The sequence below is a fragment of the Phycodurus eques genome, chromosome 12, assembly GCF_024500275.1.
Source record: "Phycodurus eques isolate BA_2022a chromosome 12, UOR_Pequ_1.1, whole genome shotgun sequence".
In the NCBI taxonomy this organism is placed as follows: Eukaryota; Metazoa; Chordata; class Actinopteri; order Syngnathiformes; family Syngnathidae; genus Phycodurus; species Phycodurus eques.
This window is the reverse complement of record NC_084536.1, coordinates 3,807,012-3,831,205: the sequence shown is the minus strand read 5'-3', so window position 1 is coordinate 3,831,205 and position 24,194 is coordinate 3,807,012. Positions and strand designations below refer to the sequence as shown.

General features: G+C 41.1%; 1 protein-coding gene across 6 annotated transcripts in view; it reads left to right on the top strand.

Annotated features, from left to right (window-relative positions):
- Window positions 1-2,610: 2,610 nt before the first annotated feature.
- The window catches only part of pou2f1b (POU class 2 homeobox 1b), a 31,816-nt gene continuing 10,232 nt past the window's right edge, over window positions 2,611-24,194 (top strand). The window contains exons 1-14 of one of the 6 annotated variants that reach the window (XM_061691342.1): window positions 2,611-2,690; window positions 12,465-12,530; window positions 12,917-13,008; window positions 13,882-13,980; window positions 16,480-16,659; window positions 18,765-18,882; window positions 18,981-19,072; window positions 19,228-19,401; window positions 19,844-19,985; window positions 20,105-20,250; window positions 20,404-20,583; window positions 20,703-20,817; window positions 22,127-22,463; window positions 22,562-22,626. In XM_061691342.1, coding sequence (XP_061547326.1) covers window positions 2,645-2,690; window positions 12,465-12,530; window positions 12,917-13,008; window positions 13,882-13,980; window positions 16,480-16,659; window positions 18,765-18,882; window positions 18,981-19,072; window positions 19,228-19,401; window positions 19,844-19,985; window positions 20,105-20,250; window positions 20,404-20,583; window positions 20,703-20,817; window positions 22,127-22,463; window positions 22,562-22,626 — 1,852 coding nt within the window. In that variant the 5' untranslated portion in view covers window positions 2,611-2,644. Of the gene's footprint in view, window positions 2,691-12,464; window positions 12,531-12,916; window positions 13,009-13,881; window positions 13,981-16,479; window positions 16,660-18,764; window positions 18,883-18,980; window positions 19,073-19,227; window positions 19,402-19,843; window positions 19,986-20,095; window positions 20,251-20,400; window positions 20,584-20,702; window positions 20,818-22,126; window positions 22,464-22,561; window positions 22,627-24,194 lie in introns of all 6 variants that reach the window. The other 5 variants (XM_061691341.1, XM_061691340.1, XM_061691339.1 and 2 more) reach the window with 5 other exon arrangements.

Genomic DNA, 24,194 nt, shown 5'->3' with positions numbered 1-24,194 from the left:
GGCGTGGCTTTGGGAGGGGAGAGATTCGTGAAGTAAGGTTACCTTCAAATCTTGCTTGCAGGTTCAACACTGTAAACCAAGGTACAATGTAAAAACGGTCAAACACTTGATTCTGACATCAGGTGTTCATGGGAGTTACTGAGCGTTCTTGTCAGCTACAGTGTGTTACATGCTCTCTGTGCCAAGAAGCAGCACTTGGGCTAAGTGACCCCTCACCCCTGTGATGAACACTCCACTCGGCACATTGTGTTTGCACTCTGTCGCCTCCAAGTTCCCATCAAATAGCTCTCCCACACTTTACTGGCACCACTCTGCTTATATAATACACTGTAGTATTGTGAGAAAAATGAACTGCATTGCCAGAAACAAGGGGTACAGCAGGAGTGAATTTCTGTCCAGTAAATGTACAGTTTATTCTCATGGAGGTAAGCGTTATTATTGTCATCCAAAGTTTGTTTTGTAGCGAATGAGGAACAGATAAGGGTTTCAAAAGCCTTATTTCTGAGTACACCAGGTTTTCTGTGTAGTTTCCCTTGAATAGACTAGAATAAAATAGAACAGAATAGAATAGACAAGTTGGAGATATAATTGGAAGTCCAACCATATTTGGTTCCATACGCCTAATTTGAAGCAGACACCGCACATCGCTGTGATTTCGCAGAGCCAATGAGGAAAAGAGGATTCTGATTCTTCGTTTGAAAATCAATGTTTAATGTATTACAATTAAATAAAAGAAGAAAAGTGAATTATACTGGTATACTATTATAAATACATTCACAATAGTTTCAACAAAATTGAAAAAAAAAAACTCAATTAGAGAGAACAATTATTCTTATACAATAATTTGTTATAATAGTAGGACCATACTGTGACAATTATCCAGTTATAATTAAAAACATTTTAAAATATATTACTTTTATTTGCATTAAACGTTTCCAGGCAAAAGCAGAATGTTGTTTTTTATTTAACACATTGTTAATTCGGTAGAATATTAAATGTGTATTTCAATTTTTTTTCGATTATATTTATCTTATCTTAAAAACAATTAAACTGTCTCATCTCAAGCATCCTTAAATCGTGCACACATTTGATGATATATGGTGGCTAACTAAAAACATGCAGTATGCAATATAGTGTTGTTATTTATACTAATGGACACGTCTCAGATGCACTTAAAATTGTTGTGAAGGGTTGTTCTTTACTTTAAGTGGTCGAAATGGTCTTTTTGTGGGTTTTTGGTTTGAAAAATATCCAGCTAATAAAGGATTGTGCTAGAAATGCGACTGCAGCTGGCAAGAAACATCCAGCGGGTGATTCATGGTAATCTTGCGTCATGAGTTGTAAACACGTGTAATCTAATCTATTATGTCAGTAGATGATGCGACAATAAGCAGAACGAGGCATGAAGTCTAAATCGCCTTTATTGTCGTTGCACAGTAAAACAGGGCACAACAACATTTCATTGTACAGCTTCCCAAAAAATTCCAACACTCACAGACCCATATACACAACCAAAACAAAATGTACCAAATAAATAATACCAAAAATACTTGTGCCACTAAATAATACCATAAAAGAAATACTTGAGTATCAATAACTAGTGCCTAAAAATACTTCACCCAAAATCATTTGAAACCAGATGTTTACATACACTAAAGACACGTGCGCTGTTTTTTTTTTTTTTTTTTTTTCAATGTCTGACATAAGAATCTGACTAAACTTTTAGGTCAAATAGAATTACCGAAATTATATCTGTTTGCTCAATGCCAGCATAAGGAAAGAATAATTTATTTTTTTTCGTAAATGTCTCATTACTTTCTTCAAAGTTTAAATACAGATGACAGTTGGGATAGGCTCCAGCACGCCCGCGACCCGAGTGAGGAGAAGCGGCTCAGGAGAAGCGGCTCAGAAAATGGATGGATGGATGATAGTAATGAACAACTGCAAACCTTTGTTTCAAGGGCCACATTTGATTTTTAAAATGGACCAACTAGCCAGGTCTTTGAAAGATGATTTTTTTGTTCTTGTTATAATGTGTATCTAAAATATGTAAGTTCGATATATCATACTCACTGCAGTACTGTAGTCCATCTTTCACCCAGTCTGCTGGGTAGGTTGCAGCTCCCTGTGACCCTGAATAGGATAAGCAGTAAATAAAATGGATGGATGGAGATTTTAATGACAATTAATTGACCAATTTTTTTTTATTTAATAATATTTTTTAGCATTAAAATTACAGTATAAGAAAAATTATGTAACTATGAAAAAGATCCTCTGCTGTAAACTTTTAAACTAGTCCCTCAACCAATTAAATCCCCATTCTTTACGTGACACTTAAATTTTCACTAAATTTACAGAATAAGAAAAATGGAAGAAATTGATCTGCTATGAAGGTTAAATGTAGTCCCTCAACCAGTTGAACCCATTTATTTTATTTTTTTAGCAATCACGCCACTTGATACTTTTCTTTTTACTCAAATTTACAGTATAAGACAAATAAATGGGGGGGCGGGGGCGAATGAGGACTATTTATGGATGCAAACAAGTCACTACTGTATTTACTTTGCACAGGTTGCGCGTGCGTGTAGGCGCGCGCGCGCCCGCCCAACAGGCAGGGCTGGGATTTTCGGGTTAAATATTCAAAATGGCGGACGGAGGAGCAGCGAGTCAAGATGAGAATTCGGGAGCAGGTAATGATTACAGCATTTTACATATTCATACTCATATTCAAAGGACCGCTACAATTTACGAGGACCGAATATACACACAAGGAGGAGGGGGGGGTCGGCGAACGTAGTCTTAACGGAACGGGGCGATAAAGACCCCCCCCCCCTATTCATCTCTCGCAGTGCTAGCCAGCTGTAGTTTGACATAGCAGGAAACGAGCAGTACGACGACAAATTACACGGGCAAACATGCCTCCCCCTTTGTGTGATTAGACGCCCGTACGGCCGCTACATATTCATACCACTGTCGACAAACACAACTTAGCATATTTTATTAATAAACAACGAGCCGCGTTCGCCTGCGACACATTTCTGCCGGTTATGTTTGAAATGGCGAGCGAGCTAGCGTTAGCTTCGGATGCTAAAGCGCTGGGCTTTGTGTTGATGGCAAATGGTGTGCGGTGCTCTTTGAACGAGCTTTGCATATTCATTTTTTATTTTTTTTTTTCTTCTCCGTGAGACGACCACCGGGCTCCGCTGCTCTCTATTGTTACGAGTTGAAATGGAACAACCGTTAAATGCTCTAGTGTTGTTGTGGAGTTTGTACCTTGTGACTTTCGGTGTGCGTTTTTTTTGAGGATTTTTTTTTTTCCCCCACCATCCTTTTGTGCTCGGCGCAGTATGGAGCTACAGTAGCCTGTTGTGTTATTCATGCGGGGCCTGCTCGAGTCGGAGTGCGGCGTTCAGCAGATTTCATCGAACGGTGGCCCGCCCGGAGCTCGGCCGGTGTCAACAACAAGCCGAGGAGGAATGGGTTCTGAATTCGACGACGTGTGTTAAAAACACCGTTGTTGTTTTTTGGAAGCAACATAAACGCAGTTCTGTTTCGAGAATTGTTAGTTTTGCGTTGTTTTGTACACTCTTTGGGCGGTTAACGCGTCACACTTGCATTTCGTCCGTTTTTACAACGACTAAAAGAGACTTCTTGGCGACACTTTTGTCTCCATACACGGGTACAAATTTAGTACCTGTAACCCCTCCTTCTCCCCTCTCCCCACCCTGGGGCAAGAGTGAGGCCCACTTCCCGGAAAGGGACAACAATAAAAGGCAGCCAGGGCGTTCTTAACTGTTCACTGGAGCTTTCATGACTGGACAAGACGCAGCTTGATGCCACTGTGTTTTCTGCTGTTAAAGGAGAAGCTGTTTATTTGACATGTTAAGACTACAAACTTGGGTATCAACTTTCTCCTCAACTGGCAAAAACCTAAAAATTTTTTAAACGTTATTAGATTTTTTTAAATTGAAGTAGAACAGGTCAATTTTGTATCAAAGTGGTGGTCATCTCCCACGTTTCCCATATTGAAAAAAAAAAAAAAAAAAAAAACAGGTACAGTGGTGCCTTGATGTATGAGTGGCCTAACTTACAAGTTTTTCAAGATATGAGCTGTCGTTCGGCAGTTCTTTTTGCATTGTGAACAAAAATTTCAGATACGAGCGCTTCATAATGGCAGTGAACTCAACGCACTTCACAACAAGTAGTGATTTGGCAGATCGTGAACAATTCTTCCAAAAAAGCGGCTTCAAGCTGTTGAATGCACTCCTAGTTGAAGATTGCTGTCAAACTAAACGTACAACAAAGATAATTAGATGTGTATTCAAAACACCCCCATAGCTTTGCCTGAGGAAAGTGTGCTTAAGTTAATGCTGACAAGCCATGCAAAATGCCATAGATGGGCTAACAAATAGCATCAGTTAACCATTCAAGCAATGGGCGTTTGCGCACAAATGGTAGAGCAACCCATGTAGACTGACAATGCAACAATGCTCACATATATTTTTTTTATCCTTTCTCAAAAATGAATATTACTGCAGGTTACTGCCGTGTTTATTAGTATGTCTGTATTACAATGCCCCTGGTGGTAAAGGCGCACATATTACAAGGCGCAGAAATGAATTATGTTTAACGGTTAGCATGTCTATCTCGCCTTCTTACTGTATATTAGTTCATGTTTTAACTTTGTTTTTCCATGTCTGGTTTACAGTAAACTGGAAATGACAAATGAACAGCTTGAAGCGCAATAATCTTTTGCCTTATTTGGAGAAATGATCACTATCTGTCTATTTATCCAATTGCATTGGATAAATAAATTTGCATTGCTGACCTGGGAGCAAACAGGCGGGTAAAACAAAAACATGTTTTCGTTTAGTTCACCACACTCTGCTCCTCTTGTGTGGCGTTTTGCAGCAGGGAGCATCGCGCTACGCAGCGGATGACTGATGTAATAATCGCGCGAAAACGTATCGATAATGATATTCGTTGCCAACACTTTTAATTATCGATTAGTATCGATTTTATTGGTTTGTTGTTGCAGCCTTAATGCTGTTATTTGTTCCACTTGAATGGTCTTACTAGAAAATGGGATTCCAAGTATGCATTGCTGCCTGTGTGTCCAGACTTTAGGGACACATCCGTGTTTGTCATAAATTTTGTATGGCACCCAGAGGACTGATGGGGAAAACGTTGCTCACCCCCTGGCATAGTGTGTGCGTGCGTGCGTGCGTGCGTGCATGTGTGTTGCATTCATGTCAGGGAAACTATGCGCATTATTTGCAAGTCAAAGCAGTGTATTGAAAGGAGCTTGTGTGTCTCCTCCTGACTTATTTTATTTAAATTCAGCTTGATGAACTATGAAGTTATTTAAATGTATGAGGATCCAAAATAATTGTCATGGTGTACATGGTAATACTTTGAATCCCCTGCCCCACCGCCATTTTGTAGTATTAAATATGAGTGGTCGATCATTTATTATAATATGTAATGAATACAGTATAATATTCCGATGGCTATTATTGTCTTTTTTTTTCTTGTCTTTTTCCCCCCAGCAAAAAAGTGGCAAAAGGCCAAACATGCAGAGGTAATCCTTTGATACTGGCTGAAGGAGATCTAGTTAAGCGTGCTGGCAGCTCACATGACATGCTGATGTCACGAATGGTGATGGTTTCATTTATGGCATGTTCCCTTCTGTAAATTTGGGTGAAACTTTTTAAGACATTGGACCTTCGAGGTACCCTTGTACTCGATTGTGACTAATGTTATTGTCTTGTGAAATCATATGCACCCCGAAAAAGTACAAGCGACTTATTAAACTCCTGAATATTTACATCAGATAAGAAATTCATTTGCAACCCACCCCCCCCACCCCATTTAATCAGTTCTACAGTTCACCCTGATTCCAGCCTTGCAGTTGCGTCGTGAATATTCATTGATGTAAACACGGGTGTTATGAATAATGCATTAGCGGCAGTAATACATTCAGAACATGCTTTCCTGAAGGTACAGAAAAAGCTCCAGTCTCACAAGTTCCTCCACCACAGAGGAAGAAAATTGTAACAAATCACAGTTGTGTGCTTGTGTACTGAACAGATAACTCCGCGTGTTATGCTCATCTGAAATAGTGACTCATTTATGTCCCAATAATACAAGCTGTAGCTTTACACAGCTTTTTAACTACCATATATGCAATGTATGGAATTGTATGTCGTTGTGTATAAAATGAGTTAATTTTAAATGTGTTTTTTTTCATTGTCTAATGTTACCCATCAAATACAACTGTCTGTGTCTTGGGCCAAACAAAAGACTAACCTTAATGGTCATACAAATGTAAAAAGAAGTTGACCGCTGTTTAATCCAATTGTATGCAACTGGAAAATAAACCCTATTTACACTTTGGTGACAAGCAGGAAATGGCTGCTGTCACAGGCTACAAGTTGGACTAGTTGGAGTATTTCTTTACCCTCGAACAATGTCTGTATATACATAGATTTTGCAGAGTATGTGTTGTGGTATTTGGCAGAAGTATGAGTTTGTCATGTGACAAAGTACAACAGAGATCTTGGACATACGACGAAGACACCGTTATCAATATGTGTGCATGACAGATGTGACATCGGTGAGTCAGCATCACTCACAGCGTGTGCATATTGGTAAATGTTATTTTGGTATCGAAAGCCATGCATTCCTTAAATGTTGTTTACCTGGTTCATGGAATAAAACCACTTCAGTTGTTAGGGGTGTCATGAAAAAAATATTTGCATCAAAGTCACTGAATGCTTCACATTGTTTCCTTTAAAACTTTAACCGTTTTCTGGGATAAACAGCTGAATTTAGTAAAACCTACCTATATTCTACTGCTGTCTTGTAGTCTGATCCACACATTACGTGTTGTCTATCTCAGACCTGTTGTCTGTCCCACACTGCCGATATGTTTTCTAAAAAAATAACTTGGCGGTCAGATATTACAGTACTACGTCAAAAGACACGCGACAAGGCTAAAAAAAAATAAAAAAAAATAGCTTTTGGTTTCAAATATACTGTGCACGATGGCGACGCGTAGTTAATGTCTTTTGCGAAGCCGATCAATGACGTCATAGAGCGGTTAGGTGAATTATGCCATTAAAACCGATCAGCATAAAATGGTAATTATCGGCCGATACCGATCAAGCCGATCAGATTGGTGTAAAGTCTAGTGATTAACTCCATCCATTTATTTTTCCATCACGTTGGTTATGCTCATTAGTGTCACAGGTGAATTGGAGCTTGTCCCAGCTGACTTGGAGCAACAAGTGCGGGGTACACCCTGGACTGGTCACCAGTCAAATCACAGGGCACAAATAGACAAACCTATGTACAATTTAGACTCTTCAATTAATTTAAGAAACTTGTTTTTGGAATGTGGGAGGACGCTGGAGAACATGGAAATTCCTCACAGGAAGGCCGCAGCCGTGATTATTACCTCCCTCAAGCTTAAATGTTGCCTATTAAAATATTCTGCATGTTTCACAGTCAGCTCACCACTCAAGACAAAGTTATCTTGACGTATTTCGTGTGTATGATGAAGATTATAGGCGCTTGAGGAGAATGTGGATGTGCTAATTAAGTTTCGTCTCCGTCTCGTGTTGTATCACCGCTCACATTAACCGATGGCAGCCTTCGTCGTATAACTTTGCTAACGAGAGCCATCTAAAATTCTCCATGCAGGGTAATTGTCTCATGCATTGTTCCGCGGCAGCCTTTTTCTTTCACACATTGACCAGCCAAGTAACTATGTACACAGTGCTTTTGCAGTCTCTGTCACAAGGTGTGAACATCCCTCCGTGTTAAACAAAAGTCTATATTGTAAACTGAGATGTTGTTTGTAAGTGGCTTATATAAAAAATAATCATAGGGGTATGAACAATCTAGAAACCTTAAGGTCTATTAGCAAAATGCATAATACAAGCAGTAACCAAAGAAGCTGGCAAAAGTCTTGTGTGGTAATGTATTTCCTCATATTGGCTGGTGGTATTTACTCAGCTGCTCACTATACAGTGGTACTATTTGTATAGTGGACCGGTCTGGGCCGCTAATGGCAAAAATCAGTGGATAATTGATGCTCATTATAATTGCATTGGAATCTATTTAGTTATTTTTATTTTTTGTATTATTTTTTATTTATTTAACCTCGCATAAATTATTGAATAAGATAGGGATAAACCACCAAAAGGTGTTTTTGGGATTGGGGAAAAAAAGAAAAATGAAAATAAAAATCAGTAGGCCTTCGATTAATAAAGGTTAGGAAACAGAAATGCACCTATAAATAAAATTAATTACTATCTCAGAAAATATTTGCCAACATACACTTAATATTGATCTTAGACGTTACTGATATTGTACTCATTTATTACTGTGATGAGGGTTGGGTGTAAAAGTGAAGAAGTTGATTTAAAGCTGTTAGTTGCTAAGCCCCTCCCACTGTGGACTGTGCCACACATTCCAGTTCAGTCGTTGGGCTTCACTGGGCACGTGCCCCCCCCCCCCCCCCCCCCCTCCCTTCCCTCCACTATATTAACACAGAGCTGGCTAAAATGAATTCAGAGCGGCTCCAAATGTGAAACACTAATGAAATGTAAAAGCTAATCTAAATATGCTAATGCACCCAACAACCACTTAATAAACATCGGCAGCAATCTCCCTGCCTGCCACCCATTTGCTGTGGAATCCTTAAGCCACGGGGGGTCCTGCAAGTAATGACATGCTTGTGTTGTATTAATGTGAAGTTATTTCTTTCCGATTGACGCAGTACCCTCACATCCCCGCAGCCATCCTCATAACACCCGCCTATACCTGGGGTCGATGAAATCTGTGGATTCTCAGAAGTAGCCGCCCTTCCATTAATTTAGTCTGCCGACAGGCCCTTCCGCTGCTATCTGGGATAGCTCCAGCTCTTACCTGTTCTTAGTTAATTAATGTTTAGCTGTGCACTCTCCTTGCCTCTGCATCTCCTCCTCATTCCGTTTTTTTATCATCCTCCAAAAGACATCCAATTAATATGCTAATGAGCTGATAAATATTTATAGGTGGGCTTTAAATTATGCAGAAAGCTTTCATTTCGTCCCAGTGTGAAATGCGTCACTCGCAGGACTTCAAAGTCTTGCATTACTAACGAGGCAGTGGAAGATTTGCATACGGCTTTAATCAGCTGAATACTGATTATGCATCATTATAGAGTTGGAACAGGCGGGAAGGGTGGGGGAGTGCCCCAGCTGCAGTTGTCATTTGTTTCATTCCAGCAAGAGAGAAACTTTTTTTCACAAGTACACTGGAAGCGCCAACGTCAAACACCGTTGTTCTCAATTCAAAACAAGCATTCCCAATTGAAAAAATGTAAAGTGTATTAATCAGTTCCATATTCAAACGTTCACCATCATAAAACATTGAATCCCACAGACAAGCCTTAAACTGTCATATAAGATTTACACATGCATCTCAATAAATAAAAATATAATCGAAAGGTTGAGCAGTTTTCCTACTAATTTATACTTATTGGTACAAGTGTACTGCGATTGGCTGGCAACCAGTTCACGGTGTGCCCCGCCTCCTGCCCGATGATAGCTGGGATAGGCTCCAGCGCTCCCGCGACCCCTGTGAGGATATGCGGCTCAGATAATGGATGGATGCTACAAGTGTATCCCAAATTAGAATATTCTGGAAAAAAACATTCAACAGTCCATTGGAAAAAGTTTAACTTGCTGTATAGATTCCCCAGACACAGTGACATGTTTCATTATTCTTTTATAATTGTTTTGCTTAAATTTTTTCCCCTTCTTAGTTTTGCGTTATATCTCCTGATACCAGAAAAGCGTTGACGGATGTTTAAAAAAAAAACATGTAAATACTTGTCAACAGGAAGATTGTCCTTGCCGAAAGGGCAGTTGCTGGACCAAGAAGGGCACTTTTTTTTCCCGCCAAGGACAAAAAGGGCTGGTGCTTGAGCACCACTTTGGGTCTATCTGTGCACGCCCCTGACGAGGACGAACAGATAGCAGCAAAATCTGTTAGTGGTGACCAAAATTCACTTTTGACAGCTCCCCACAAATATATATAATAGTATATGTGGGAAGAACAAAACTGGACGAGGGTGCTGTGGTAGATGCTTTATTTAGCCTACAGGCCCACACAACTACAGTACCGCATGCGCGGAGGGTCAACACCTGAAGAAGCTTTGGAAGCCAGGTCCAATGCAAAGTGTGCTACAACTAGGCCTAGTTGAAGTGTACTGTAAAATGGACTCCTCAAATAGAATTAAACATTGTTCAGTATTTAATTACGACACATGCCTGTAAATAAAAAATATAGGAATACTGCATGCTAAATTAATACCAATATAATGTAAGGTTCTTGACCTAATCTTGAATCAATGACAAAGGATAAAATGTATATGGTATTACTGCATTGTCCTATGCTTAACAATTAAATGCAACAATTAGAATTTCCAGTTACAGTGTCTATAATACAAAGACTCAAGAAATAATAGTCACCGCATACCGGTGGAGTTTCTGTACTTCTTCAATTATCCACAGCAGGTCTTTCCTAACTGATTACTTATCAGGATGATTAGCTTTTATTGATGATTTCACTTTTATCCTGTACTTAACTGGCGTCCTATCTCACAAAGCCTTGTGACATCATTTATCCATCACACATATTTTAAACAATTGAAGTCATTTTTGACATAACTGTAAAACGTTCATCGGATAATTTAAAAAAACAAATGACCGATGTTAATAATATGCTTATTCAGTGTCTAAACAGCATATAGCCTATGGAGTACTACAGTATACAGTGGGGCAAAAAAGTATTTAGTCAGCCACCAATTATGCAAGTTCTCCCACTTAAAGAGATGAGAGAGGCCTGTAATTTTCATCATAGGTATTACCTCACCTATGAGCGACAACATGAGAAAAAAAAAAAAATCCAGAAAATCACGTCTGATTTATAAAAATATATATATATATATATTTAAATTGTTTGTTTTATTTTTAAATTATTATTATTTTAAAGAATTTATTAGCAAATTATGGTCGAAGGGAAGTATTTGGTCACCTACAAACAAGATTTCTGGTCCTGACAGACCTGTAACTTCTTCATTAAGAGGCTCCTCTGTCAACGAGTTCAACAGGGAGCAGAGGTGGAGGTGGCAGAAATGAATATGTTGAGGTTCTCTCTAGGGTTGACCAGGTTGGATAGGGTTAGAAATGTGCTCATTAGAGAGACAGCCGAGGTTAGAAGTTTTGGAGACCAAGTTAGAGTGCAGTATTTGATGCTTTGGTCCAGAGGAGAAATAGTAAGTACATTGGTAGAAGGATGATGTAGATGGAGATGCCAGGCCAGAGAAATAGAGGAAGACCTAAGAGAACGTTGATAGATGGAGTGAGGGAAGACATGAGGGCACTTGGTGTTAGGGAGCAGGATGCAGAATATAGGTTTGCATTGAAAAGGATGACGCACTGTGGAGGCAAAAGGAAAAGAACTGTCGTACTGACAACACAAATTTTCTGTCACTTTAAAGTTAACCAAAATTAAAGTAAAACTAATCACCCATTGAAGATGCCTGCCTGACAGGCATGCCATAGAGAAAGAACACTAAGGTGTTAGCAGTGACACTGTCACCTTGTGGTGTTTTATAGTTATTGCTGGAATTAATTTAGTGTTGTGTCGGGTATATTAAGTGCACCACTGTATTCAACATTTGCTTGCTAATGTCAATTTGTGTATGGAATTGACATTCCATTGGTTGTATGGGTCATACTGTTCTGATCATCTTCCCTAATTAATCTATTTCTGGTTCCTTTTCTCCCCCACTGGTACCCTTCTGTGGTGGCATAACAAGAAAGCCAAAGACTTTTGGGGTGTTTGACATTGGAGCTTGCACTGCACTGGCGGCAATCATAGCAAATGATCGAGCGAGAGGAGAGAGAGCGAGAGGGAGAGGCAGGGCCATGAGAAAAGAAGAGAGCGGGAAGGAGAGCTGTTTGGTTAATCTCTGTTAGCGTTGCCCGTAACCCAGTGTTACTCAGTGAAGCACTACTACTGCTATTGAACTCTGCTTTGCCCGCTACTGAAGAACGGGAGAGAAAGGAGCACTGGGAGGAACATCACGCTGGACGCACTGTCGGTGGGGAGGGGGTTAGCCCGACAGAGGTACTTTTTCGTCTCTCTCCAACCATGCTTGAAACCACAGGTGCAGCTTGCGTTAGTGAGTTTTTTTTATGTGGCTGTGAGATAATTGTGCATGTTGTTTTTAAGACAAATAGTCAAGCGTATTATTTTTGGATTCCAAACAGTTCTTTTGGCCGCATTGGTTGTATTGTGAATGTCATGCTGAGACGAAATGCATTCAGACGACTAGAATTGAGAGAGAATAATTACTGTATGGTCGAACTGGATTATCATGCTTACCTACTGTCTGCCTCTTGCAGATGCAAAAGTGAATAATCAGTCGGAAACTACTAAATGTGCAATGGAAAGTGGTGACAGGAACACTGGTGAGTGACCCATTTTTTTCTTTCATTTTACCCCTTGACTTTCAGCAGGTCTCTTATTCATACTTGCATGCAGTTGCCCAACAGCTCATCACATTTTGTGGGACTTAATTGGCACAAAGCAATGATCAAATGTTACGATAACTTCCTCTTTGTGTGGTCCTAATCAAACTAATGATTTATGATATTCACTACATGTTATTTACAATGAAATGCTAGTGATTCTCGATGATTCTATTGATAAACTAGATCCGTAGACATAGACATTGACATTTAGGGTCTACAGCCATGCAGCGATTCGTCTGCATTGTGGATTTGTACTTTGTCGTGAAAGCAAAAGCAACCTTGAACTCAACAGATTTCTGATTGACTGAGTTTCTGTCCTGCAGGGATCCAAATCAATGGATTGGACTTTCAGAGGCCCACCGTGCCAACCACAAGTGCAATCACCAGTGCACACGCACAAGCCCTCCTCCAACAGGTAACACATGGTCACACACACCTCATTCTGAAAATCTGATTAGAGTGAGTTACTCTGGAATTTGTTGTTCAACTCCACTAAATGTCATTTCTGTAGCACTTTAAAAAACACCTGCAGCTGTAACAAAGTGATGTACATGACTAAGATTAAACAGAAAACACTAACTAAAATAATGAGGACGATATTGAAATAAATGAAATGATTTTCCTGTTAAAATTTACAAGAGCTCCCTTCACATTGGCATTTGGCATACAGGAGGTTCAGAGCTTCCTGGTAGTGCCGGAAGATTATGATTGAACCAAGAACAACTTGGAAGTCACCCAGTGTCACGGAACAGATTGAGTTCCACTTTGGAGATTCCACGGTAGTGGAAGAAGGAATTTAAGTTAAGTTTGAAGAGGCTTGCTCTTCTGCACTCATGTATGCACACACAAGCAGAACGAGCTCATTTAAATGAGCCCTGGCTCCTCTGGCGTCGCTAGGCAACAAGGCAGATTAATCAAGCCTGTATGCTAATTAGCTGCTCCCGCCGTTGCTCGGAAACAGATGGCAGGGAATATGCAAATCTATGCAAGATTTACATGCGCCACATAAGAGCTATTTTAATTAGCAATCGCGACGCCTCTCCTCCCTCGCCCTTCCCTTGTCTCAAAAGGCTGCAGCACATTTTTAAGTGCTCGCTCTTGCACTTCTTCTTTGACTTGAAATCTTCTCCCTCGCTCAGAGACTTCAGACGCTCACAAAAGACGATCAGTTAGTAGACTGCTTTAAAAAAATTAAATCTGAATTATGCATGATCTGAAACCTCTTCAGCGATATCAAAAAGACGAGCTCACCAAGTCAACAATCCTCATCTTATGCCTCTCCCCCTAGTCAAAGTCTGAAGACTCTGGAAGTGCTCTTTCCACCTCCGTCCAGCAGAGCGTGTTGCCTCAAACCCAGCTCATGTTGGCTGGGGGACAGATTGCAGGAGTAAGTGGCCTTTTACCTCCATAGGCTGGTTTGTGGCCATGCGGCTGGTTGAAGTGAGAATGCTTGCCCTGATTCTGTTGCTCCAAGGCGGGTGTCTTCTTCGGCCCCGTCTGCTCCATCTTTGTGGCCCTCTGACTGTCTTTGAATTCTTCCTTAAGCAAAATGTTTAACCTCAGCAGGTTAACCACATCTCTGCTCAATGGCTACGAGACAATGCCACCATGTCGTTGCAAAGACTGGTTGGCTGGATAGATGGAAAGAACATGGCTGTGCAATTTGATTTGAAATCTGACATCATCACTTAAGCCTGCATGCATGAACTGCATGAGTCTCCTCCCCATTTGCCTGCCTGGCCTCATTTGTCTTGCTGTGACAGGAAAAAAAATCTACTTTGATACCTTTGTGACAAGTTAAATGAGAGGGGATGAAAATATATTATACAGTCAGCCTTTTGTCTGGTATTCAATAAATAAGTTAATGCCCTCAAATCCATTAACAAGGAACTGGAGCGACCATTTTCGAGCCTGCAGCGTAATAATTGTATTTCCTTAAAATAGCGGTTGCACCTCTAATAGACGCTGCGCCCCAGTTAGTCTTTCGGTGCATCACCCACTTCAGACAAATAAAGGCCTCCCTAAAATGGACACTTTCCATTTCCAGATCAGGGAAATAATCTGTAATGATAAGATTTCTCTGTTCATTAATAAGTTGCTGCTGAGCACATTTCAACTCCTTTGCTAACCAAAAAAGCAGCATCTACTAGAGCTGGGTGATTATCAAAAAATAATCACGATTATTTTTGATTGATATTGAAATCACGATTGATTTCAAAACTTTGTATTTATTCTACTACCAAAACGCAACCTTAAATATAACGTAAAAGAAAAACCAGAAAATAAATTGGTAACAAGTAAAACATGTAAAAATAGTAGCAATAAAAATAAATAAATACCTGATGTGAGTGCTTTGGCCTCTTAGGGGCAGTGTGGTGCATGCATGGATATACACACTTATATTAAAGGTCTCCTTCCATCCAATTTTCTTTTAAAATTTTCAGAATTTTTGATGTCCTTTGATGAGGTTTGCATGATTATTTGGATTGGAAATGCCTAGAATGTCTTTTTTAAAGTGAATGTAGTTGGTCTTTTCGACCTGGCAGTTGAAACGGGCCAATTTCTCATTAATATGCAACATGCAAATAAGCTTTGCTCTGATTGGATCTGTCATCCTCCCCTATTTAAATATGGAAACAGCTTGGCTCTGATTGGTCCATATGACGGCATCTAGAAGTTTGGGGCGACCGCACACTCATAGCGTCGCCGGCCCCTGCACACTCAAGCCACCGTCCGCGGCCTGCGAGTAGCGCCGTTTGCGGGGAAGTTTCTTATGCGCCACAGGCTCACAGCTGAGCTCAGCTAGACTGAGGAAAACGAATCAATTCATGAGGTGATTCCATTCAGTACGTTCCCTCAAAAGGTTTGTTCGTGTGAATGAGTTGTTCATAAACAACAACACAGCTCGAGCACCGTCAGGTGCTTTTACAATGCAGGAATGTGCATACACACACTGTGCCATTCCGCACATTAATCGTTTTTTTCGATTGTTGTTTTTATGATCTGAGAAGCTAAAATCAAATGTGGATTAATCGCCCAGCCCATCTACTGAAGCACGTAAACAGTTTCTTTTAAAGTGTGTAGTTGTGAGTTCCCTTTGCAGTATTAATGATGATCTTGCATTGTTCCAGTAGACTGACATTTAATGGCGCCATAATGTAGTGTGTGTCCGTTTTTTATCTTGGGAGTCACAAGACTCGTTTGTTCCACTCATTCTGCCACATTTCTCTATTATACTCCTGATTAATTTAGCTTTAAGCGCAGTTTCAATTGGCCTTGTTTGTAATATACTAGTAAAATGTTTTAATTATTAAACAATATAATAAAAAAATTTTTTTTATTTTTTTTACAAATATAGGCCGCAAGCATTCCCCATAATACCTAAACAGTGGAAAGCAGGGAGGTTGGGAGACCGTTCAATGTGGACGGGACATTTTTTTCCCCTTACAATATAGTGTTTATTTCATCTAAATCATTTCTAAATTTGAACTGGCCAGCGTCTGAAGCATCATGGTTCCAATATCTGGAACAATCAGTAGTTATAGCCAGAACATGTCAGCGTTCAGTGATTTTCATAACAAAATACGGAGGGTCCGTAACATTTAACAGCTCACTTTTTATTTTTTATTTTTTTAATCACTACTTGTATACAGTATTTTTTTGTGTGTACTGAAGACAGACCCTTTAAAACTATTGTGTATAATATTTTAAATTGTTTTACATTTTGTCCTTCTGGTGCAATCCGATTTAACTCTGCACAGGTATCAAAGTCCACAGAAGTTTCATGAAAGTACTAACTCATTCATTGTCAAGTGAATAGTATACCTTTTCTACCCTTTAATTCTCTCTTGGTGTAACTTTGTTGTGTTGCTGTCTTCTCCCACAGCTGACTCTGACCCCGGCCCAGCAGCAACTGTTGCTCCACCAGGCCCAGGCTCAGCTCCTGGCTGCAGCCGTGCAGCATTCAGCCAACCAGCAGAACGGCACCACTGGGGCCAGCATCTCTGCCTCCGCAGCCACGCCCATTACCCAGCTACCCCTGTCGCAGCCCATTCAGATCTCTCCTGTAAGATACCATCACCGTTGCAGCCGATTTTCTTATTTAGATTTCATTTTTTGAATGTCTTCGTTGGAACATGTTTCTCATTGCCAGATTAAGTCACTGTTGAAGGCTGATTTGGAAGTACTCATTGTGTTATTCAGGGTTATAATAGTTTGGGATTTTCCATTTTGACTTCTTTTTAAATTCAGTTGGTTTTTAATTAGTTTTTAGGACAGGTTTGTTATTTATTTATTTTTTCCCCCAAAAATGTGTCATTTATTAGTTTCAGTATTAGTTCATATATATATATATATAATTTGTTGAGTGTGTGAGAGTCCTAATTTGCATGTTTTCCTTCCCTTGCTGCTAAATTACAGACTTCTCAAGTGGACTTTCACATTTGTGTCTATTTTAGACAGACAGAGATGAAACATGCTCATGGTTTATTTAACTGAAATTTCAGCCCGGTTTGTTTATACATGAACCAAAAAAGGAGAGTACTTGTATAATACCTGGTGTCGTGTTTTGGGTTGAGTTGAGTGATACACGAAGGGGAGCCTTATTAGAGCTCTTAACTGGCCAGCGGTGGGCGCCGCAGCCATCACCTAAAAGCGAGGTCATCGGGCAGCGCTTTTTTATTGGCTACTGCCCCATGACGTCGTTTATAGGCAACACACAAGAAAAGAACTACAATTCTCTAACAACTGTTCGACCTTCCTTGTTCTGTAATACATTTAAAATCAACACTGAAAGCTCCTGTATGAAATTGATTGACAAAGATGAAAACTAAGGGCATTTTTTGCTATAATTATAGTTACCGTATTTTCTGCACTATAAGGCGCACTTAAAAACCTTTCATTTTCTCAAAAATCGACGGTGCGCCTTTTAACCCGGTGCGCCTTATGTGTGGACTGAGTTCCAAAATGATGATGTGCGAGTTTGGTAAGCGCTCCGCTTATTGACTGTCGGACCATTTCTCGCCGACATAGGGACGTAATACGTACACTACGTACGCTGGCAGCGATAAACCAATTCGAGAACATTCCGTAAAGCCACGTACAGTACATACGCTTACCTCCGCCACGCCTCCCGTAGGTATACTGTACTAGCTAAACATTTGTTTGGCTAAAGACCCCCGAAAATGGCATCAGCGAAGAGACGTTAACGAGGCACAATTCAAACTACAGGCTATCAGTTACGCGGTTGTAAATGGGAATAAAGCAGCCGCAGGAAAATTCTAAATCAAGCACACGAACGGCGTCTCAACAGTCACCATTCGACTGAAGGCAATAACGATAGCACAAGACATGAAGATCGAACACTTTCAAGGAGGTCCGTCTTGGTGCTTTCGTTTTATGAAAAGGCGCCATCTCGCCATCCGCGCAAGGACTACCTGCCAGCAAACTCTAACCGCTGGACATTGGTGTAAACGGGGCGTTCAAAGTGAAGTTGCGAGCGGCGTGGGAGCAATGGATGAGAGACGGCGAACACACCTTTACTAAGACTGGGAGGCAGCGCCGAGCGAGTTACGCCACCATATGTGAATGGATTGTGGATGCCTGGGCTAAGGTATCTGCTTTGACAGGTTACCCGAGCTTTCGCAAAAGCCGGCATCATTGCTGAACAGCCACCCGGCAATGAGACTGACTCCGACAATGACGAGAGGGAACCCGGCAATTCAATTCAATTCAGATACAGATGATGAGGACTTGGATGGATTTGTGACAAAAGATTGATAAAAAAATGTGTATTTTTAAATGCGGAGTAGAATAAAGTTCAACCAAACTCACTGTTTTGCTTCCGTTACCTTGTTTTAGCGTGCGCTGAATAATACGGTGCGCCTTATGGTGCGGAAAATACGGTAGTTTTATCAAGTTAAAAACTAGTTTCAGCTTTTTTTTAACATTTTTGTTTTAGGTAGGTACAGTGTTTTCTTTTTGTATTCAAGTGGAAGTGAAGGAGAACGTCTATGAGATCCATTATTTGAGGGAATATCGCGTTTACCATAATATTTGTGATGTTACTGCCATTACGATGTGATTGTCAATGGATACCTTTATAGATGTGAGCTCAAATGGCAGCATCATCATATTGGATTATATTAGAAAATACTGTCTTCCTTTTGGCAGCTACAGCAGCAGAATTTAAGTCTGCCCCAGTTTGTGCTCGTGCAGCCCGGCCACCCGATTGCCACACCGCTGCAGCCCGCTCAGTTCATCATCTCGCAGACACCGCATGCCCAACAGAGTAAGCACAACACTACTCGCAGGGGAAAAAATATGAGGTACAGTAAGAGCAGCTGATTTGTTTTATCTTCTGTCCCCTGGCTGGTGTTCACTGTGTAGGCATATTGCAAGCGCAGAGTCTTCTCACTCAACTACCTCAAAGCCAAGCTAACCCCCTCCCAACGCAACCGAGCATCACCCTTGCAACACAGGTTGGTCTTGTATTTCACTTAATGTGTTTTCAGATAAATGTGTTTCATAATAACCCCTTTTGGCACCCTTTCACAAATGTAATTACCATAGTTTTTTTTTTTTCTTTTTTTTTTTTTCTTTTTTTTTTTTTTTTTTTTTTTTTTGTAACACGCAGCCTGTAACTCCTACCCGCACCACGGCAGCCACACCCATTCAGTCGCTGCCCCACAGTCAGACGCCGCCCAAACTGTTGGATACGCCCACTCTGGAGGAGCCAAGCGATCTGGAGGAACTGGAGCAGTTTGCCAAAACTTTCAAACAGAGGCGGATCAAACTGGGCTTTACACAGGTATCTTACCCATGTAAAGTATTATATAGATCCTGTAATATCAAGGCGGCACGGTCGACGACTGGTGAGCACATCTGCCTCACAGTTATGAGGACCAGGGTTCAAATCCCCGCTTCGCCTGTGTGGAGTTTGCATGTTCTCCCCGTGCCTGCGTGGGTTTTGTCCGGCCACTCTGGTTTCCTCCCACATCCCAAAAACATGCATGGTAGGTTAATTGAAGACTCTAAATTACCTGTAGGTGTGAATGGTTGTTTGTTTATATGTTCCCTGTGATTGGCTGGCTACCAGTTCAGGGTGTACCCTGCCTCTAGCTTGAAGATAGCTCGGATAGGCTCCGACATGCCCGCGACCCTAATGAGGATAAGCGGTACAGAAAATGGGTGGATGGATGTATTATCAAGTCTTTCTTTGCCTTAAACCCTGTGTCCATCCCTGTGACCAGGGGGATGTTGGCCTGGCTATGGGCAAGCTGTATGGAAACGACTTCAGTCAAACAACTATCTCTCGCTTCGAGGCCTTGAACCTGAGCTTTAAGAACATGTGCAAACTCAAACCATTGCTGGAGAAGTGGCTTAATGATGCAGGTTTGTCCCTGAACCTCCTCATACATGTTTGATGTGCACTGTGCAGTGGGTGCGGTCATCTTGACAGTCCCTCGCCTTTACCTCCCTCTCCTTCCGTTGCGTCGGTGCTGTTTGTGCAGAAAACCTGACTTCTGACCAGGGGCTGTCCACCCCCAGTGCCCTCGGCTCTCCAGGCATGGGCATTGAGGGGATCAACCGCAGGCGGAAGAAGAGGACTAGTATTGAGACCAACATCCGCGTGGCCTTAGAAAAGAGCTTTCTGGAGGTTAGAAACAAGTTGTATTAGCACCGTAATGCATATGGTTAGATGACGCAATGAGACTGGGTGGGAGGACCCATTTAGATTATAAAAGATGTGGTCGTCACGAATCATCTGTACTGACAAGGTCTGTCTGGCTTCTTTGCCCTCTTCAAGCAGAACCAAAAACCTACCTCTGAAGAGATCACTATGATCGCTGACCAGCTCAATATGGAGAAGGAGGTGATCCGGGTCTGGTTCTGCAATCGTCGGCAGAAAGAGAAGAGGATAAACCCCCCGAGCACAGGCAGCGTAGGCGGCACTCCCATCAAAACTATCTTTACACCCGGTAGTCCTTTGGTGAGGAAGCACATGCACAAGAAATACAGGCTCAGTTTGCTTGTTTCCCTACAGATTCATATTTGCTTTTTGAAAAGGGTTGGCATAACAACAGGTTATTCATGTTTTTGTTTTTCAAGGTGGCCAGCACAGCAAGCCTGGTGAACAGTCCAACTATAAACACGCCGACCACGCTGACTGTAAATCCAGTGATGCCTCTCACCAGCACCAGTGTCTCCAGTTTATCCTTCACAGGTATGTGTGTTACAGTGGTACCAAAAGATTGAGCAGAATCTTTTGCATGACACTGGTTTTACTTTCAAATATTTCTTATTTCGATAAATTTTATTTGGAACAATGTCCAAATTGTAACCCTCTCAAAACCAATTATAAAAATTTCAAATATTAGTAACATTTTAACATTACCTGTCACACCAGTATACTGTAAGCAGTGGGATAAAATCGAATAAACCACTACTATTATGAAAAATGATAAAACATAAAACACTAATACTGCATCACCACACTACTTTTTGATCACAAGTGACAAGCATATGCCAGCTAGCTAGAACAAGAAGGTACTGAAGCAGTCTTAAGTCAGTGCTCCTTGTAAAACATCACAAACAGATGGACTCAAAGACATGACATCAAAGATAACACAAAAGTTGATAAATGCCAGCTCTAACTGAGTCCTGCCAAGTCAATTGGAATGGGAACAAAAAAAGTGAGGCTCTGCCTCCCCTGACGGCATGTCCCTTTGCCAGCGGTCACTTTGGCAACACGCGGGAAACATCGGTTCACCATATCCGCTAGTCCGTTAAATTAGGCCCTCAAAATGAAAGTATGCGAGTAAAATAACATGGTCCACACATGAAACACAAAGTCCGGTGGACCTTAGAAATGGCGGACCAGCGCGTGGAGCTGTGGGAAGCCCAAGAGTGCTTAGTCAACATCTCCGCCAAGTTTTACCACATTCTTTTTGTTTTTTGTTGATTAAATTTGAGATTTTACTGTTAAAAAAAAAAAAAAAAATAGACCCAATGCTAAACTATAAAAATCTTTTAAAATTTGAATAATACTTGTGTGCACCAGTCCTTAATTAAAACCAGTAGCAGCGCTAAACATCACTTAAGAGAGCTGCTCAGTCATCCACATGAATACTGGTGATCATCTCCAAGTATTATGAAACTGAAACACTCTCGTACACTTTACAAAAGTACTCCGACACTGCAATTACAATTCGGCTTACTAATGATAAATTCTGGTGGGGATTATCTCACCTTCCACCATCCTTCTTTATGAAAAAGTGTAATAAATAAGACTTAAAAAAAAAAAACAGAGAATCATCTTATGATGGCTGAAATTAGAGGTGTAGTGAGACTCAGGAACATTCCCAATGACTTGCGTGATATGCTGTGACATCATCATCACATTTGTACACATATTTTCCCTCAATTTTTGGGTAAAATTGCTGGACCTTTAATGCCTTTGACTTGAGAGGTTCCACTGTATAAAGCTCATTTCCCACTCCAAATAATCCCTAATGACCCACCTTCCTTCCAAGGCACAACAGTAGGAGCTACAAACACAGCATCGGTCATCTCCACCACACCCGTAATCACCACGGTAACCAGCTCTCCATCTCTAAGCCCGTCCCCGACGTCCGTTCAGTCCAGCACCGCGGAGAATAAAGTCAGTACTCAGGCGCAGACCATCGTCACCCAGGCCCCGACATCCATAGGCACCACCCTCGGGACGGGCCAGCTGATGGTGGCCGCGCCGAGTCTGTCCACAGCGTTTCAGGGGGCTGCCCAGTTGCCCACCAGCGCGAGCTTTGCGGCCATGGCTGCTGCGGCAGGGCTGAATCCAGGATTAATGGCCTCCTCCCCCTTTGCTCCAGGGTTAGTAGTTCCTTACAATAAATCAACTCCTATTAAATCTCAAATTCTTTTCTTCTATATTTTTCAACTGATTTTTTTATTCTGTTGTGTGTTTGCAGTGGGGCGCTGCTGAATCTGACTCCCGGTGGCCTCATGAACAACAGTACGCTAGCCACCATCCAAGGTGCGCATCGTCTCACCTTTGCTTCATATCACCTTTACAAATATTTTCGGATGAGATTCAGATAGACGAACAGTAGGTACTGTAGTTGGCTTGATAAACGCATCAATACAAATGCAAAACATCTTGGCGCAGCAGGTCCCAAAACACAGACATGGAAATATGACAGAGGCGGAGAGGGCAACCACAAAATATTTCCATTGATTTCTTCTTACAACTATAAAGTCGACTTTCTGAAAATTATTTTTAAAAATTAACGCTGCATGAAGGTATGATGAAAAAATAAATAATAATAATCCAGCGCAAGGATGTTTTACTGCCACAATTCCATTTTGATAGCCTATGAAAAGGTTTTCTACTCGTGGGTGTCTCGACGGTTGATAAATCTTTAAATGGATTAATAAAATATCAAATCAATTAAAACAGTTTACAAATGAACAGTACATGACATAAAGGAAAAAGACAATCAACTACAGTGTTATTGAGATAAATGTATTCCCTTGCATACTAAAAGGTAAATTAAACATCCCCTCCAGACAGACAATATACCCTTGCACGGAATTGTAATTTGTGTCTGATGGATTTTCCCACTAGAAGTTTAATCACCTCATTAAAATGACATCTACACCTTCCCGCCTCATTAAAAATACAAAATCAATGAATATGCAAATAACAGTTCCAGGGAAAAGGTCAGCTGATAGACACGAGGTGTCTCCTGCTTCAAGGAGATACCTTTTTTTTTTTTTTTCGTTTATATTCTGTAGGATTCAGCGTCACGTATCCCTCTCCCATTGAATCAATTGATTTGTGTCACAAATTACGCTCCCTCATACAGGGTCTTTAAAACCAATTCATAGAAGTTTGCCCTGAACTTTAAGGGATTTTAAAATGTTTTGTTTCTAAATATGTCGGGAAACGTGCTGAAAACGTGCAAAAACCGAAAACAATTCAGTTATGAAATGTTGAGATATAGCGGTTTCACCTCCTCAGTTGTCTGGGTGTTTTGGGCAGGCCTAAAACAGGGCACTCTGATGCGACCAGGTCCCAGCATGACATAAGACAGGCTCCCCCAGCCTGCGGTCTTCTCTTTATCGATGAATTACGTGGGACTCGTTCGTGGCTGCTCGACTACCGGCCGGTAGTCGAACAGCCACGGTGAGGCTTTCTGCCGAGCCCACAGCGGCAGCGTTTCCTCCCACCTTGGAGGAAAACTCAACTGAAATACTCTTCAGTAGCGGCGAGTGGGAAACCTAAGACAACCATACAATTCCAAACCGTATTGTACGTTTTTACAGCGCACACACCTATCGGACACGCTCACTCGCATGTCACGTTTTTTTCCCCACAGGCTTTCCGATTTGATAATTGCATTCCATTACGATGTCGGGTTAAATTTGATTAATCGTTCAGCACTAGTTCCTTGGCACCGATCGACAACTCTGTCTTTTAGACATCATAGGACATTTCAGAAAGAGCACAAAAACTCCAAATTGAATTTTTCATCAAATAAGTGGGGATAGGTTCCACAGAAAAAAACACAGGTGAAATTGCAAACCACGAATAGGCAAGCG